Genomic DNA, 18,744 nt, shown 5'->3' on the forward strand with positions numbered 1-18,744 from the left:
TTTTTATTTGCTAAATCTGGCGTCTCTGCTCCCAGGTGATACCAATGCTGCTGGTTTACAAACTACATTTTCAGCAGCCAGGCTCTATTCTAGTTCTTTGCTATCACTATGAAAACATTTCAGATGCAAAGCTAGGTTAAAAACAACGTGACAAACTCAGATTCTAAAATTTGGAAGACTTTGCCACTCTTGCTTCATCGTCCGTCCCCTTAAGATTCTTTTTTTTTTTTTTTTTTGATGTGGACCATTTTTAAAGTCTTTATTGAATTTGTTACAATATTGCTTCTGTTTTATGTTTTTGTTTTTTGGCCGAGAGGCATGTGGGATCCCAGCTTCCCTACCAAGGATTGAACCCAAACCCCCTGCATTTGGAATGAGAAGTCTTAACCACTGGACAGCCAGGGAGGTCCCCTCTGAAGTTTTTTTGTTTGTTTGTTTGTTTTTCCAGATCTTTATTGGAGTATAATTGCTTTACACTGTTGTGCCAGTTTCTGCTGTACACCAAAGTGAATCAGCTGTATTTATACATATATCCCCATATCCCCTCCCTCTTGAGCCTCCTCCCACCCTCTAGGTCATCACTAATCATCGAGTTGATCTGCCTGTGTTATGCAGCAGCTTCGCACTAGCTATCTATTTTACATTTGGTGGTGTATATATGGCAATACTACTCTCTCACTTCCTCCCAGCTCCCCTCTGCCTCCGTGTCCTCAAGTCCATTCTCTACATCTGCATCTTTATTCTTGCCCTGCCACTGGGTTCATCGGTATCCCTTTTTTAGGTTCCACCTATATGCGTTAGCATGCAGTATTTGTCCTTCTCTTTTTGACTTACTTCACTCTGAACTTTTTTTTAAAGCAATCTCGGACAGTTTGTCATTTACCCCCACAAAGTTCAGTTTGCGATTCCAAAAACTAGTAACACTTTCTGACATATCCACAATGCTAGGATCACAGCATCAACAATATCTCCTGTGCCACCCGATTTCCTGTTATGTGAAAATGCCTTCGATTGCCTCGTAAATGCCTCTTTGCACTGGGTTTGTTTGAATCAGGATCCAGAAAGGTCCATGCATTGCATTTGGTTGGCATTTTCCTATGTAAGCACATCCAGTGTGGCGGAGCAGGAGGGAGAGGCTGAGAGAGGGGAAGGACACACGTGTTGGTACCATTGTGCAACGCTTCGCTGGGCAGACAGGCCTGCAGGCCCTCTTCCTTGCAGTCAGCAGGGACAGGGCTTCCGCTGTCCCTTTATTAACCCATTTTGTAGGCAGTATTGCCCCATTGCACAGATGAGGATGCTGAGGCTCGGGGAGCCGACTGCCTAAAGGACCCTGAGCAGGAAGGGTAAGGACCCAGACCTGGGCGTGGTCTTAGGGCCCCACTCTCATTCAGCTGACCTGCACTCCTGAGATTTGGCTCTGGTTTACATTGGCTCCTTGTCAGTTACCAGGGATTAAGTCCCATCCAGGCACAGAGAGTTTCAGTAAAGGAAGGAGAGAAGGGACAAGCTAGCTACTTCTTTATTGGAGCACAGGATTGGAAGGTGCCTGGCCTCACCACTGTGTACGAGAGTTAGAAGGGCCAGGCTGCCCCAGGTGGTGTCAGGTGTCCCAAAGGGAGTGACTCTGCAGTCCCTTCCTCTCACACTCTGTGACCCAGGGTGAGCCCGTTGCAGGGTGGCACTTGCAGCCTAGGCAACCGAGGGCTGTACTTGGGGAACAAAGGCACAGTGGGAAGGTCTGGGGACAGGCCCGCCCTGAGCCTGGGGACATGCCAGGTTGGGCTCTGGACCCTGGCGCCCAGCCTACAGCAGACCCACCCCATCAGGGTGGGAGGTGGACTTTGCCATGAGGTGCGGAGGTCACGAGGAATGCCAACAAGAGCAGGCAGAGCCCTGGGGGGGTGCCCTGCGTCACTGGGAGTGGACCAGGCCAGAGGAGGGCATGGGCTTGAGGGGCCAGATGGACACGTGGCAAACAGGTGCCTGGGAGCACCTCACTGCTGTGCTCTTAGAGGCCAGCCAGACCTTTCTTAAGCCTGTGTCAGACCATGTCACTCCTTGCCTAAACACATCCCAGGACCCCCCTATTGCCTGCACACAAAGTCCTGCCTTTCTCATCAAAGCCCTTCATCCCCATCCCAGCTGCTGTTTTGAACCTCAGAGCCTTCCACAGTATACACCTGTTCCCTCCACGCTTAGGTTCCCCTTCTAGAAATGCAGGGTGTGGACAAGTCTGTTTTTTGTTTTTTTATTTGGGGGGGAAAGTCTCTTCCAGTTCTAGGGGTCTGTTCAGCCTGGAAAAGAACATATTCAAGGAATGGGTCCTCTGCCTTCAAACATCCAAGGAGCTGGCCTGGGATGGGGGTACGGGGGGTGTCTATAGGGTCCCAAAGGACAGAGCTAGAACCAGAAGTGGAGAGTGAGGGGAGCAGGGAGGGCCACAGGGAGGCTACATCAGGCTCCGAGTAAGAAGCATTTTCTCACGGTTCAACACGGTCTGAAAGTGGAATGAACCAGCTGGGGAGGAAGTGAGCTCCCCATCTCTGGAGGTGACCGAGCGGGGTTACCAGACAGCCTTTGCTGCTCACCATTTCCAGCCCTGGGTGTGGGGTTCCATGGTGAACCCTCCCCATCTCATCTGTGTGTGTGAGGGGAGGGCTGGGGAATGATACTCTGCCCTAAGTCCTCGTGGGCACATGATTTGCATTTTGGCAGCATGATTTTTTGCAGGATTAGGGAACACTCGTGTCATCTTTACCCTGCTCCACTCTCTCCTCTGGGCAGCCCTCTGGCTAGGTCTCACCCTCTGTAGTTAGGACGTGACTCATCTGTCCACTTGTCCATCTCTCCATGGGCATCTCTCTTTGTGCAGGGTGACGGTCTCCAGGCCCACGGCCTCTCCTCTCTTGTCTGGCCTCCTCTACCATCCTACCCGTTAATCTACCTTCCCTGCTGTCTGCTTTAGGACCCTCTCTGCTTAAAACCTACCTATGGCCCAGCCTTTCAGACTTGAAATGCCTCCTCTTCACCCTAGCCAGGTCAAAGTCTCCCTTTCTTTAAGGCCCAATTCAAAGGCCCCCTCCTCCAGGAAACCTTCTTGGATTGATCCCCCAGGGCCTTTCTTCTGTCTATGGCCTCTCTCTCTGAGCCCTGAGTACACGACATCCTGCCTCGTCCACAGACTGGTGGCTCCTGGAGGGCACAGACCATGAGTAATTCATCTTCTGCCACCCCTTGCACACAGCATAGGACCTGGCACACAGTAAGTCCTCAGTGAAAGGCCTGCGTGGTGCTGATGATAACTATGCCGTGAGGATGGCAAGAGGCAGACCAAGAGTGAGAGCCAGCTTGCCCAGGGCTCACGGTCCTGCCGTGGATGGAGCAGCTCTGATTGTCGACTCTTCCGGTCCCCAGCTTCTGCGTTATCAGTGGGGATCCTGGTACTTCTTCCTGGGGTGGTTGGAGGTAAATCAAATGCTGTGAGCAGAGCCCCTGACACAGGGCCTGGCACATAAATGACTCCCTAAATTATGGTCCCTAAAGAAAAATACTCGCAAACCTGTTCCTTATAGAGGTGATAGTGTGCTTGAGTCTATCAGTGGGAATACAATCAAGACATCAGTTTATTCACTGAAGGCGCCCCGGAGCGATGGCCCATCAGTTGTGTTGGAAGTGGTAGGAGTCCCCTGTGGAGGCCTGGCCGCACACTAAGTACACCCCTGGGCCCCTGAAACACGCTGAGCAGCAGTAAGACTGGGTCATTGTGATTAGCTCTGATGGACTTAAGCTAGTGAATTTCCTGAGCGCCTACCATGTACCAGGCAGTCTTTTTTTCTTTTCTTTCTTTTTATTTTTTTCATGGCACACTAAGTACACCCCTGGGCCCCTGAAACACGCTGAGCAGCAGTAAGACTGGGTCATTGTGATTAGCTCTGATGGACTTAAGCTAGTGAATTTCCTGAGCGCCTACCATGTACCAGGCAGTCTTTTTTTCTTTTCTTTCTTTTTATTTTTTTCATGTGGCTGTGCTGCACGGCTTGCGGGATCAAACCCAGGCCCTGGCAGGGAAAGCGCCAAGTCCTAACCACTGTGCTGCCAGGGAATTCCTGGGGCAGAGCCTTAAGCACTTTATGTGTAGGAACACATTTAGTCCTCATGCCTACACTGTGAGAGTCTACTACGGTTGCCATTTTGTAGATAAGGAAACTGAGGCACAGAGAGCTGAGGTCACTCGCCCTAGGTCGCCCAAGAGTACGTGCAGTAGCAGGGACTCAAACCCAGGAAACCAGATCGGCCTGCCTGCCTAGCCTCTTCCACACTGTGCAGCCGGCTTCCGCCTCCCACGTCCACCTGGGCTGTGGGGAGGGTCGCCTGAGGCTGTGACTGAGCTGCTGCTGTGGGGACAGCAGGCTCCCTGCGAGCCCTAGAGGTCACAACAATAGCCCCGCAGCCTCTCCCATCCCGGCAACTGAGGTACCCCACCCACCTGGCTCTGCCTTATGGATCCTACAGTCCCGTCCACTCCATCTGCCCCAGGGCGGCCCCTCAGAGACTCAGAGGTGGTGTCTCTCCAGGCTGAGCAGCTCCCTGGGGTCTACGAGCAGGGCAGGTGGATCTCCTCTGATTTAGAGCCTGCACCCCCATAAATCACAGCCTGTCCCTGGCTGACTGCTGGCCTAATGGGCTGCAAGGCAGCAGTGGCCTCCTGATTATAAATGTCCCTGCCCTGACCGGGCTTTTAGCAGCCCGGTCAATAGCCCGTCAGACTGGCTAATGTCTGTTAATGTCAGTCCTCCACACAAACCCTTTTAGGCACAGAGCCTGTGGCCTCTGGGGAGAACCAGCCTTCCCTTGTTTGCTGAGAAGGAAGAGACTCTGTCTGGGACTGCGGCCTCTGCTCTTAGAGGCCTGGGAGGAGCGCCCATCAGAGCCAGGCCTGGCTCTCAGGCACCTCCAAGTCAGAGGCTCAGCAGAGCTTGGAGGCTGGAGTCTGAATGGGGCTCCTGGGCAGATTGCCTCCATCAGCCAAGGCCAGCACACAGGCAGCTCTTCCAAGAAACCTTCAGGGCAGAAATTGGACAGAGCGCAGAGATCAAGGCCCTGAGAGCACTTGGGTGTGCTATAGCAAAAGACTCAGCGCTGCTCATGCCCTTTGATCCAGAAAATGATCCAAGAGAAGGGAAAGGTTGTGTGCAGGAAGCAGGGCAGGTCAGTGACTCAGAGAGGGCTGGTGCTTCCTCAGGGCACAGTAAGTATGCCATAGACTCACGCTTGAGAGCCAGAGCCCTGGGCCCCAGCCCAGCTCTGCCCCTCACATTCCTGGTGACTCTGGGCAAGTCCCTCCTCCAGGCAGGGGTCTGTGATCCATTAGTAATGCCTGCCCCGGGTGCAGGATAGGAGAGCTTTGCTCTGTTTTTTACCATTCCTGGTCTCAGAGCCCCTTAGGAATTTTTGGCTAACCCTGAAAGGACCCTGTCTTTTCAGAAAGTCTGGAGTTTTATCTTAAATACCTTTTTTATTACAAAATGGACAGTTCTTATAGATAGTTTAGAAAAAATTTTTGAAAACACAGATGATTAAAAAAAAAAAACACCCATTTATCCCACCATGATTAACCATGGTTAAAATTTTGGTGCATTTCCTTCTAGTTTTTTTTTCTCAGCTTTAACATACACACGTATGTGCTTGCACACACGCGTACACATATCATAAAAGTTCTTATTTGAGCACTTACTACAGGACATCACTGTTTGGCTCTTCATGTACAATATGTCACTTTACCCTCATAATCCTGCAAGGGAGAGATTATGATTTGCATTTTATGCAAGTGCAGAATGGCCTGGTGGCTGGAGTGATGGTCCCATAGAGACCTGAGCCAGGCCCGTAGCTACAGTGATCTCCTTCCAGGGCCCTGGCTCAGGTGCTGCCTGGCTGCTCTCTTCCCCACCCAGGGGCTCATTTTTTTCATCCACAGAGGAGGCAGAACCATCTGAAAGAAATGAAACTTTTGCTCACCTCCTCACACAGCATTATCAAATGACACAAATCCAAAGTCTTTATTTTCTCTCTCTCTCTCAATGTGTATGTGAAAGTACTTTTATTCTGAACCCTTTGAGAGTAATTTACATCTATCTTTGCCCTTTATCCCTAAATACTTGTGTGTTTCCTAAAAATAGGAATATTCTTTTACGTAACCACAGTACATTGTCAAATTCACTCAGTTTAACGTTGCAGCAAGACTTTACCATTCACATTCCAATTTGTCAAATAATGTGCTTTATAGGGTTCCCCCTCCAGAAAGGGGTCCAGCCTAGAGTGAGGGGTAAGATCCTTTCCCAAGGGGTGAGATCGGAATTGGGCAGAATATTTCCGAAGGGGAGCCCAGGACCATGGCCTGTTTGCAGAGCCGCTGAGAGGCATGCATAAAACCCCTGCGAACTGGAGGCTTGGTTGTCTGTCTCCTAATTTGCCAGAGGTGACGGGGATGTCCTGTGTCCGTTCTCACAGCAGCTGCCCACTTCATAGCCTTGCTAAACAAAGGCAGAGACCATCACTGGTTTGTTTGTTTGTTTGTTTTTATAAATCTATTTATTTATTGGCTGTGTTGGGTCTTCGTTGCTGCATACGGGCTTTGTCTAGTTGCAGCAAGTGGGGGCTACTCTTCGTTGTGGTGCACGGGCTCCTCATTGCCGTGGCTTCTCTTGTTGCAGAGCACAGGCTTTAGGCACATGGGCTTCAGTAGTTGTGGCACATGGGCTCAATAGTTGTGGCTCACAGGCTCTAAAGTGCAGGCTCAATAGTTGTGGCCCACGGGCTTAGTTGCTCCGCAGCATGTGGAATCTTCCTGGAGCAGAGATCGAACCCGTGTCTCCTGCACTGGCAGATGGATTCTTAACCACTGTGCCACCTAGGAAGTCCCCCATCACTGGTTTTTGCTTCATCTCCCTTGGCACAGTCGCAGGACCTCCCATAAGAGTGGGTCTCTGCAGAGTTGGGGAGGTGCGGGAAGGAGAGACCATGGGTGTTCCCTGAATTCACTCTGTTCTTGAAAATTCATTTTTAAAAATCCTGAGACTGTTAGTTCAGTGAGGTCAAGTACTGTATCTTGTGTTCACCCAGCATCTCGCATAGGGCCTGTCCCCTAGGTTCCTCGTAAAGATCTGGTGCATGGGTGGGTGTTGGCCAGTTTTCTTCTCCGCTGTCTCCCTCACTTAAATATAAGAGTGGAGCCTTCTGGTGGGTGGGCTCTAGCACCTGAGGTTGGGTAGCAGATGTGGGCAGTGCCTGCGTTGGGAGGCAGAGGGTCTGGTCCTGGGCCCTGTACTGCCAGGGCCATGCAGTGTGATGTGTAAAAGGAGAGTGTAGGTCCCTGGCAGCTCCCAATTTCTGTGGTTGAACTGGTATAGCTGTCCCATGACCCAGGAAATCTCGGCTTCAGGGCTGTGTACCCTGGGCTGTGAAACCTGTGTCCTCCCAGCACCTAGACAGGAATTCTCAGCAGGAAAGGGAGGAAGGGAAGGAAATGCCCTTTTTTTTTAATTGAAGTATAACTCACATACCATAAAACTCACCATTTAAGTGTACAATTCAGTGGGTTTTAGATATTCACATGGTTGTGTAACCATCACTACTAATTTGAAAATAATTTCATCACCCCCAGAAACCCCATACCCATTAAGCAGTCATTCCCCATTGTCCAGCCCCCTACCCGCAGCCCTAGGCAACCACTAATCTGCTTTCAGTCTCTATGGATTTACCTAGTCTGGATTCTTACCCCCACCCCCTGTGCCCCTGCACCACACAGCTTGTGGGATCTTAGTTCCTTGACCAGGGATCAAACGCAAGCCCTCAGCAGTGAAAGCACAGGGTCTTAACCACTGGACCACCAGGGAATTCCCCCTATTCTGGATGTTTCATATGCATTAGTCAGGGTCCTGAATTCCAGGTACCAGAGGATGTGTTCATTTGCTCAAGCAGTGAGACCACATCTGGTACATCATCTAAGTGGAATCATGCAGTATGTGGCTTTTTATGTCTGGCTTCTTTCACTTATCATGATGCTTTCAAGGTTCACCCACCTTGTAGCCTGTATCAGTACTTCATTCCCCTCTTTGGCTGAATAATATTCCATCATATGAATATACTACATTTTATATATCCATTTATCCATTGACGGACATTTGGGTTGTTTCCACCTTTCGGCTATTATGAATAATGCCGCTGTGAACATTGGTGTACAAGTTTTTTTTTAGACCTATGTTTTTATTTCTCTTGGGGCTACACCTAGGAGTAGAATTACAGGGTCATATAGTAATTCTGTTTAACCTTTTAAGGAGCTGCCAGACTGTTTGCCACAGTGACTGCACCATTTTTGCATTCCCACCAGCAGTGTATGAAGGGAAACATCCTTTTATTGAGCACCCACCATGTGCTAGGCACTGTGCTAGACCCTTCTCACACCTCATCTCCTACAACCCTCACACCAACGCTCTGAAATACCTATTATTGCCTCCATTTTACTGAGGAGGTCGCTGAGGCTCAGAGAAGTGCCATGACTCCCCCAGGATCACACAGAGATTAGTGGTAAGTCCTAGATTCACCCCCAGTTCTGCCCCATACATGTTCCTGTCTATTCAGTGATTGCTGGCTGCCTGAGTGACCCTCCAGATGCTAAAGTGGAATTAGCCCCTCCCCTCCCCAACCTTCCTGGGTACTGTTTTACAGACGGGAAAGTTGGACCCCCACTACCCGAAGGTGTGCGGGCACAGAGGGAATGTCTTAGACGTCAAATGGAACCCTTTCAATGATTTTGAGATTGCCTCCTGTTCTGAAGATGCCACGGTGAGTGTCAGTGCGTGAGGCAGTTCCCTTTCCCGGGAGGGGTGGGACTGGGGCAGAGGGAGACGGAATGGTGTCTGGACTCAGCTCTGACGCTCCTGACGCCTTCATCCTTCACCAGGTGAGGTCACTGTGTGCGAAGCGGGTAAGTTAGATTGCGGAGAAGTTCTGGGCTCCGTGGAACTTGGGGTACCACCCCTCCTCGCTATGGGCCTCAGTCACCCCATCTATGAAATGGGCATAATAGCTGTCAACCGTCTAATGAAGATTCAATGAGATTCATTTCCCAGTGGGAAAGCCCATCTTTTGGGGGAACTATAAAATGCTGTGAAGGGCATTTTTACTGTGGCCTGAAAGTATTGTGCCACATAATCTCATAGATAGTGGGGAGGGAAGATTTAAATGGATAAGAGTGGGAGCATTAAATGAATGTGGACACAAAAACCATCCCCAAAGCTTCAGTCCCACCAACTTTTTGAGCCCCTGTACTGTACGAGGATCATAGTCCCTGCTCCCACAAAGTCTGGTGTTATTTATAATGCTTTCTCTGCCTCCTTCTAAAGCTCAGTGGGTGTGGCTTAAAACAGAAGACACAGATATGATCAGATGATTAAAATAAGGATAAAAGTCATAGTTACCGTTCACTGTGAGCCCATTGTGTTCCTGGCTGTCATCACACACATCACTTCACTCAATCTTCCTGGCAACCCCACTAGGTAGGATGTTTTTCTGATGGAGAAGCTGAGGATCTGAGAAGTGCAGCAATTTGCCCAAAGTCACAGTTTGTGGAGACAGAGCCAGACTTCTAATTAAGGCTTGATTCCGGAGCCCAATCTATTTCCACTGAGCTGGTCCACTTCCCTAAAGAGCAGCAGCCACAGATGGAGGAAGTTAACTATGGAAGGTTGCAGCTGTTAAATTCCAGGCTTAGCTTGGAGCTGCCTGGCAGCAAAGGAAAAAAAGGAAATAGAATGTATTGCAGAACCCTCGTTGTCTGATCAAAGGAAAGAGACCAGTTCATTGAGAGAAGCAGGTAGAAAATTCTAAGAGGACTTGTCATTTTCCATATAAGGGGTGCTGAGGAACATAAAGGACAGTGTCTGCCAACGTGGTTTTGCCAAAGGGGCAGCCGGGTCCTGTGAGAACTGACCTTGTCTCAGATGAGTGTAGGGGCTTCTGACAGTATATAAAATGTCTAACTCTGTGTCCACTCCTGGAATTCCTGCCCTTTCAGGCCTGCTTTGAAGGCTCCCTTCAAGGTCTTTAGTAAATTCCTAGCTAGCCTCATCCCCCCTCCCTTCCCAGGCACCCCAGGGGCAGGAGGAGTGGACACAACTATTGGGCGTGGCAGGGATGACCCTCTAGCTCTGAGGAATGGTGTCTGTGTCTCCCAAACAGACCTGCCCAAAGTCTGTCCTCCAGCCAGGTCCAGTTCTGTGTGGTAACAGCCCTGACCAGATGCCATCTGTCTGGAGCCTGGGACTATCATGAGGTTGGCTTTCTGGTTTTAAATCCAAGAAGACCAGGAAATAAATGCTGAAGTAAAAGCAAAGTCTACGCGAAAGCCCATATATCTCTAAGGGAAAGAGGACGTACAACCACATAGGGACCTGAGAGCCCTGTGGGACAATAAGGAGCATTAAGTCAACACCAGCCTGGGCTCTGTCACCCTCTGCAGCATCCCTCTGTACCTCCATTTGTTTGCCTCTGTGATGGGGAGCTTACTTCCTACCATGTAAGCCACTTCCATCCTCAACAACAGTACTCTGGAAGCCCAGCCCCTCCTCCCAGGCCCTCATTGTGGAATACAGGCCTGTGACCCCATCCAAGCCTGCCTTCTAGCCTTTAGTCTTCCTCTTCCAGGCCATCCAAGGGGGCCCCTGTAACGGAAGGGGTTGGCCCTGCCCTGTCCTGCTCCAGAGACTGTGCTGACTCCCTAGTGCCCTGAGGATATAGCATAAACCCTTCCTCCTGGCATTCAAAACTCTACCCTGAGCCTTTGAGACCAGGAGGGGATAGACCACTGTACTTTGAGGGGTATTCTCAGCTGAGAGGCAGACTTTCTCTGACGTGCAGCCGGGGAATCAGGCCTGTGGCCCATCCACTCACCCCCTGCCTCAGGTCACCGAGGATGGCAGAGACTACCAGAGGCCTGAGCTCATCTCCAGCCCCTGCTCGGGCTGGAGGCCCTTGGCAAAGCGCCTGTCTGTCTGAAGGGCTCCGGCTGCCTCTCCACTGAGTGAGAGGCAGATACACTGAGCATTCCCCTGGCCTTTCTGCTGAGCACTGCCAGTCGTGGGGTGCTCAGGGTCGTGGAGGTGCCAAGGTGAGCCCGGCTAACACTTCCCTTGGGCCGGGTCTTCCCTGACAGATTAAAATCTGGGACATCCCCAAGCAGCTGCTGGCAAAGAACCTCACAGCCTACAAGAAGGAGCTGGTGGGCCACGCCCGCAGGGTGGGGCTGGTGGAGTGGCACCCCACGGCCGCCAACATCCTCTTCAGCTCTGGCTACGACTATAAGGTGGGTCTGTGTATTAGTTTGTTGGGGCTACCGTGACCTATGACCAAACTGGGTGGGTTAAGACAACAGAAATGCATTCTCACGTAGCTCTGGAGGCCAGAAACCCAAAATCAAGGTGTTAGGAGGGCCACGCTTTCTGCAAAGGCTCTAAGGAAGAGCCCTCCTGTGCCTCTTCTCGCTTCTGGTGGCTCCGAGCATTCCTCGATTTGTAGCTGCATCACTCCAGTCTGCCTCCATCTTCTGCTTTCTTCTCTGTGTATCTATGTGTCCTCTCCTCTTCTTATAAGGACACCAGTCATTGGATGTAGGGTCCACCCAAATGCAGTGTGACTTCATTGTAACTCATTACATCTGCAAAGACCCCATTTCCAAATAAGGTCACATTATGAGGTTCCAGGTAGACATGAGTTTGGTGCCGGCGGGGGGGGCGGGGGGGGCGGGGGGGCGGGGGGGTGGGGGGGCGGGGCAGGGAGGGACACTATTCAATCTATGAGTCTTCCTGGAGGGGATGGGCTGGACCCTGGCCAGAGACGCCTCGCCCTGCTCCATTGACTGCCAAGCTAGCAATCTGTGGGCCCTGTGGATTGGGAAAACTCACAGTATAGGACACCTACATTCATTCCCAGTCAGTCTCTGACTTACAGTGTGACCTGGGAACGTCCCTTGTCTTCTCTGGGCCTCAGTTTCTCAGTCTGTACACAAATGAGGTTAATGAGTTCATAGCTTTTTAAACACTTCCCTTCACAACTCTGTAGGGCTTTACAGAGGCATCTCAGGGGCCTCTGTGATGGGGAAAAGTGTGGGATGGGAGTGGTTGAGAGGGCCTTTACCCTGCTCTGATCGGAAGTGTTCTATTATCTGTTTATATAGGGTGTGCTACTGCTTATAGTTGTACAGTTTATCTGTACACAACTCCAGAGGGCGCTATTCGCATTAAAGATTACGGGAATGGGTTGCCCTGGAGCTGTGCAGTGCACAGCCTGTGCAGCTGAACATGGCCGCCCTTGTTATCTGTGTGGTGGAAACTGTTGCTAATGACTGTTTGAAACCCCCTGGACTAGCTGGTCTCCTGGGGTCCTCGTTGCTCCAAGCAGATGGTGTTTTCTTTTCACTGCCAGACAGCCTGACTCCTGGCCTCCCCCTCCTGCCACGTGGCAGCTTCAGCCAGCAGATTCATCCTCCCACCCGAGGCCTCTTGGCCAGACTGCCATCTGCAGCTTCCCTCCGGGGAATACCGAGTTCCACTGTGGTCTGGCTGGCGCGTGACTGTGGGGGCCCAGGCGGGGCGGGGGGCGGGGGGCGGGGCACCGCGCTCAGAGCCAGCCCTCCGCTGTGCAGGTGATGGTCTGGAACCTGGACACAAAGGAGCCTGTAATCATGAGCCCTGTGAAGACAATTAACTGTCACCAAGACGTGATCCTCTCCATGTCCTTCAACACCAACGGCAGCCTGCTGGCCACTGCCTGTAAAGACCGCAAGATTCGGGTTCTCGACCCCCGAGCAGAGGCCGTCCTGCAGGTCAGCGCTGGGCTGGGGTCTGGCTCGGGGTCGGAGGAGCGAGGAGTGGAGTGGGCGTGTGGGGGGAGGGCAGCTTCTGAGAACAGGGCAGTCATGCTGTCGGTGTCTGGCCAAGCCTTCACGCGTGTTAGCCCCATCTGTTGGGAGGTGTAGAAAATGTCCTACTCATTTTTCAGGTGAGGAAACTGAGGCTGAAGAGAGGCTAAGGGACTTGCCCACATTGAAAGCTGGGACTTTAACCTAGTCTAACTCTAAAGCTTGTCAGTGTGCCTCACCTCTGTCAAGAGGCACGACGTGGGGTCGAGAGACCTCAGGGCACCACTGTTATCCACTGTATGACCTTAGACAAGCACTTTCTGCTCTCTGAGCCTCTATTTTCTCATCTGCAGCAATGGGCCATTAGACCTTCCTCTGGGAGGGTTCAATGAGATAACCCAGGTGACAGTGCCCACCCAGCCCCGTGCCTTGCATATAGTGGATGCTCAATAATAATCTTTTAGCAAAAGCATGGGGCTGGGCCGAAGTTTGCCTCTGTCCTCGCTCAGAAAACGAACTCTCAACAAAAATAGCGGGAGAGACTTTATGTGGATGGGAGAGACCCAGGAAGACTTCCTGGAGGTGATGTCTCTGGAAGGATTCTCCAGGCAGAGCTGGGATGAGAAAAGACATTCCAGGTGGAGCAGCAGCGTTAAGAAAAGACAGGGAGTCCCTGACCACACATGTCCCTCCAGGAAGCCAACTATAAGGGGCACCGGGCCAACAAGGTGCTATTTCTGGGGAACCTGAAGAAGCTGCTGTCCACGGGCACATCCCGATGGAATAACCGGCAGATGGCCCTGTGGGACCAGGTGAGTCTCCTAAGCAGCCTCACCAGCACTCCTCAGCTGAGTGCTGGCTTTATTCGTTCATTCACACAGTCACTCACGGACCGAATTGATTGATGAAAACCAGGGAGATGCCGACAGCCCGATGGTGGCGCCCGCCCACACCTTGTGCATCTTGTCATTCAAGGATGGGGAGGGGTCAGGACCCAGGAGAAGCCTCGGTGTGGGGGAGGGGAGGTGGCTGAGTCTGGAACCAGGACGGGGGTGGGGGGCAAGCAGGCCAAGTAGTATTGATTTCAAGGAGCACTTGGCCGGAGTTCTACAGATCACTTCCTCTCTCCCTGCATCTCCCTGAATCTCATTGCATTACAGTAAAAATAAAACAGGAGGAGGAAGCCTGGAGTGACATCATGTGTATGAGAAGTGATTCGTTAAAGGCAAAATGCTAGCAAGGGAAGAGGAAGTGGTCGCTCTCTCCCTCTCTTTCTCTCTCTCTCTCATACACACACACACACACACACACACACACACACAACCTTGTGGCAGGAATTCTTATCTTAGAGAGTACCACCCAGGGCTTCCATGAGTAACGCACAGGCCTTCCTGGTCTCCCTTCCCTTGCAGGATGACCTCTCTGTGCCTCTCACAGAGGAGGACCTCGATGGCTCCTCAGGCGTGCTGTTTCCCTTTTATGATGCAGACACCAACATGCTCTACGTGGTGGGGAAGGTCAGTCTGGCATGAGAGGGAGGTGGCTGCCTGGTCCCACTGGTGGCCAGACAGCAGCCCAGTGCCCTTGGGGCGCAGAGCAGGGGCAGGGACAGGCAAGAGTGGCTGGATACTTTCCCCCCACCGTGGTGAGCCCCCACCCCTCTCCCACCTTCCTGGCTCCACAGGAACACCTGGGACCAGGGCTCTGGACACCCAATTCTGGGTCCAGACACAGAGGGACCAGTCGGTGTTTCTCAGCAGGGGCACCTTCGAATCTGGGGCAGTGTGGGTCTTCACTGGGGAGGACTGTCCTGTACCTGGCATCCCTGGCCCCTACCCACCAATGCCAGGAGCTGCTGCATCCACCTCCCTGCCCAGTCTTTATGACAGTGTCAACCAGAAATGCCCCAAGGGTGAGACCCACTGCATGGTCTTAGGACACCCCAGTTCTGACCTTCGTGTGCAGCTCTCAGATGGGAGCCTCTGCCTTGCACCTGGGTAGGCTTTGGGTCATGGTTGAGGCACTGAGTGTTAAAATGAGGGCCCCTGCTGCCTTGGTGACGGTCCTCTGGTATGTCTTTCTGTGAGGTGGCTCTGCTAGCCCTTCACCCATGGTGATCTCCAGGTTTCTGCTGAGTGGCCGTGGGGGCCAGGTGGGGGGCTCTGAATGGTACCCTCCCCTCCACAGGGAGACGGGAACATCCGCTACTATGAGGTCAGCGCTGACAAACCTCACCTGAGCTACCTGACTGAATACCGCTCCTATAACCCACAGAAGGGGATCGGTGAGTGTGGGACAGCGAGGCCACTTGGGGCCTGGGGAGACAGGGATGAGTCAGATGCAGGCCCCACCGTAGAGGGCCCCCCATTCGGGAGGGGAGACAGCAGGTCAATACTCTGAGTTGATGGGAGCTCTGGTCAGGCTATGCTGGAGGTTCTCTGGGAGCACACAAGAAGAAGTCAGGGAGGGCTTACTGGAGGGGGCAAAACTTAAGGAGCCAAAAGGGGAGCAGAGCACGGCATAGGGAGAGGATGAAGGTGTTTTAGCCGAAAGTTAAGCAGTCACAACAGTAGCAAGGAGATGGGGGACATTGACCTACTTTTTAAGTGTGTTTAGGGATAAAAACAAACAAACAAAACAGGATGCAACTATATGCCCTCTACAGGAAACTCACCTATGCATAAAGACACAGCTAGATTAAAAGTAAAGATGGAGGGACTTCCTTGGCAGTCCAGTGGTTAAGACTCCATGCGTCCCCTGCAGGGGGCGTAGGTCCAATCCCTGATCTGGAAACTAAGATCCTGCATGCCCCGTGCACCACGGCCAGAAAGAAAAAAAAGAAAGAAAGAAGAGAAAAAGAAAAAAGTAAAGATGGAGAAAGCACACTAACACTAATCAAAGGAAAGCTGGCCTCGCTCTGTTAGGAGCATCTGGGTTGGGATCTGTGGGGACAGCGATGGAGGGCCTTGAGCAGCGCACACGTCCTGTAAACGTTTAGCTAAGATCCGTGGAGGCGGGGCACAAGGTCTGATAATGCCAACCCTGTTTCCCCAGCACGGGGCCTGGCCCAGCGTGGGACTATTTGTCGAGGGAAGGACAGCGGGGGGAGGCTGGTCTCTGTTCGCATGCAGGGGTGCTGCCTGGCTGTGCCACTCACGCTGAGTTCCTGGGGCCCCAGCCCACCCTGAGGAATCTCTTGGCCCTCCTTGGTCATCTACCCACAGGTGTTATGCCAAAGAGAGGCCTCGACGTGTCCTCCTGTGAGATCTTCCGCTTCTACAAGCTGATTACAACCAAAAGCCTCGTCGAGCCCGTATCCATGATTGTACCCCGGCGGGTAAGGGTGGTGGGAGCCGTCTCCGAGATTCTCCCTCCTGGAGAAGAAGGACCCCAGGACCTGGAGCTTGGAGCCCGTGCCCCTAGGGGAGCAACAGGGCGCCTGATGGCCCCTCCTCAAGGGGAAGCCTTTCTGTGGTCAGCACGCGGTCCCTCCACCTCTGCCCTTGAGTTGCTCTGTGACTTTGGGCATGTCCCTTTGCTCTCCGGGCCTCAGTTTCCTCAGCTCGCAGGGGTTGGGGGGAGTCTGCCTCCCTGGGTCTCTAAAGGCCCTCCTCCATCATCCTGGCTCTCACTGTCCTGACTTCTCCTACAGTCGGAATCCTACCAAGAGGATATCTACCCGCCCACGGCAGGCGCCCAGCCCTCTCTGACGGCCCGGGAGTGGCTCAGTGGGATGAATAAAGGTGAGGAAGGCAGAGGAGAGGTCTCCGGCGAATGTGCGGGACACTGCAGTGTCCAGTGGCCCCGAGTAGCTCAGAGGGGCTTGGCTGGTATTTGTGTCCTCCCGTAACTCGTAACCCCAGAGGACTGGTCCTTGACAGTTGGCGCCCAGCGGTCAGAATGGTCGCATGTGGGTCCAGGAGGGGAGGGGCTCGTCCCAAGTGGCCCAGAAAACTCCCTTCAAGGGATTTTTTTTTTTTTGGCACACGGGCTTAGTTGCTCCGTGGCATGTGGGATCTTCCTGGAGCTGGGATCAAACCCGTGACCTCTGAATTATCTGGCGGATTCTTAACCACTGTGCCACCTAGGAAGCCCGCTTCAAGGGATTTTGCTCCACGGAAAACATCTTGAAACGCTGGGCTGTGCAGAGTGACTGGACAGTCTCAGCCGGATGCCCCCTGCCCATCCTCCCACAACCTCTGCAATTACTCTTTGACCCCAGAGACCCTCTAGGCAACAGCCCCCGCCTGGGCCCGTCTGCCCACTCTGCCTGCCCTGACTCTCCATCCCTAGCCTGTCAACACAAGGGCCTGCGCAGGGGGAGGCAGCGTGTGCTCCCCCCCCGGAGGCAGCCCCCACAGCTGCCTGCGACCCCCTCCCTTATACGTGTAACCCTTAGACAGTCTCGCTCCTCTGTGGGCTCAGTTTCCTAGCGTAGCTGCGATGCCTGCCTTCCCTGCTTCTCGGGGTGCTGGGAGAATTCATGAACGGGTAGATGGCAGAGTGCAGAGAGGGAGGGAGGAGCGCACAGTGTTCTGGGGAAGCCCCTACCAACCAAGCCTCGCTTAGATAACCACACGAGTGTGTATTTGCACTCTGATTTGCACCCTGGTCTGTGGGTTTGTGCCTGTCTGCATGTGGCCATTTCTCCCACATGTGTCATGTGCATCTCCGTGTCTGCATGTGGCTCTGTGTGTGTGTGCGCGCCTGTACGTGTCAGTGACCCCCACGCCCATCCGCTCAGGGGCACTCAGTGCTCACATAGCCCTTTGCTTCCCTCCCAGAGCCAGTCCTGATGTCTCTTAGGCCTGGCTCCGAGCTGCTGAGCCCCCGGCCTCTGCCCCCAGAGAGATCCCTCTCCAATCTCATGGCCCCCACCTCGCCTGGCCTCTTCAACCCGTCAGAAAATCTGGTTGCAGAAGGTGGCCAGAGGCCCTTCTCCCTGCTGGAGGAGAAGGCGCCAAGGTGGGCGGCAGAACACAGACTGGAGGAGAAGAAAACTTGGCTCACAAATGGCTTTGACATCTTTGAATGCCCCCCACCAAAGACAGAGAACGAGGTGCGAACAAGCGTGGGGCGGGCCTGCCACGGGAAGGGAGCAGCTGTGAGCAGCTAGGGTGGGGAGGGAGAAGGTGAGGGGGAGAAGAAGAACCAGCTCTGAGGCCTGGCCGAGCCGCTTGACTCAGCTTGCTGATTCATTCAACAAGCAGGTCAGGGGCGCCACCTGCATGGCAGGATGGTGGGGGACCGTCTGTAAAATACGGAGGGTTTGACTTGATGGGTATTAAAGTCCCTTCTAGTTCTGACACTCTAGGATTTTCTGTGCTCTCAGAGTCAACATTTGTTAAGTGCCTACTGTGTGCCAAGCCCTGGGTAGGTAAGCACTTTATTGTATATCATCTGATTGTATTTTCTCAACAGCCCTGGGAGTATGTAGTGGCTAAAAGCACAAGGGCTGGTGTCTCACAGAGGGATTCGGATCCTGGCTCTACCGAATGCTAATTCTAGGACCTTGGACCCTGGGGGCTGAATCTCTCTTAGCTTCAGTTTCAACAGTGGAGAAGTGGGGGTACTAACCCTGCCACCCTCATAGGGGTGTTGTCAGCATCCGGTGGAATAACAAAGATCCTCAGGGGGACACCCAACATCTAGTACCACTGTATACAGTGGCAGCAATTATAATAATGCTGAGGTTAGTTTTCTGACCTCCAGTTTCCAGAGGAGGGAATTGAAGTTCAGAGAGGGTAAGTAACCTGCCCAAGGTCACACAGTTTAGTGGTGGTGAAAACTCCAGTCTCCAAGACTTCAGGGCCAAGTGTCCATTGCTC

General features: G+C 52.7%; 1 protein-coding gene across 9 annotated transcripts in view; it reads left to right on the forward strand.

Moving 5' to 3' along the window:
• CORO2A (coronin 2A) overlaps nt 1–18,744 on the forward strand; it is a 105,352-nt gene that overhangs the window by 83,229 nt on the left and 3,379 nt on the right. For 5 of the 9 annotated variants that reach the window (XM_057724607.1, XM_057724609.1, XM_057724613.1 and 2 more), the window contains 9 exons: nt 8,728–8,844; nt 11,213–11,362; nt 12,701–12,880; nt 13,612–13,728; nt 14,329–14,433; nt 15,104–15,200; nt 16,141–16,253; nt 16,569–16,659; nt 17,701–17,975. In XM_057724607.1, the coding sequence (XP_057580590.1) occupies nt 8,728–8,844; nt 11,213–11,362; nt 12,701–12,880; nt 13,612–13,728; nt 14,329–14,433; nt 15,104–15,200; nt 16,141–16,253; nt 16,569–16,659; nt 17,701–17,975 (1,245 nt within the window). Of the gene's footprint in view, nt 1–8,727; nt 8,845–11,212; nt 11,363–12,480; nt 12,616–12,700; nt 12,881–13,611; nt 13,729–14,328; nt 14,434–15,103; nt 15,201–16,140; nt 16,254–16,568; nt 16,660–17,700; nt 17,976–18,744 lie in introns of those variants that run through there. The other 4 variants (XR_009051560.1, XR_009051561.1, XM_057724608.1 and 1 more) reach the window with 3 other exon arrangements.

Source organism: Hippopotamus amphibius, chromosome 2 (assembly GCF_030028045.1).
Source record: "Hippopotamus amphibius kiboko isolate mHipAmp2 chromosome 2, mHipAmp2.hap2, whole genome shotgun sequence".
NCBI classification, from domain to species: domain Eukaryota; kingdom Metazoa; phylum Chordata; class Mammalia; order Artiodactyla; family Hippopotamidae; genus Hippopotamus; species Hippopotamus amphibius.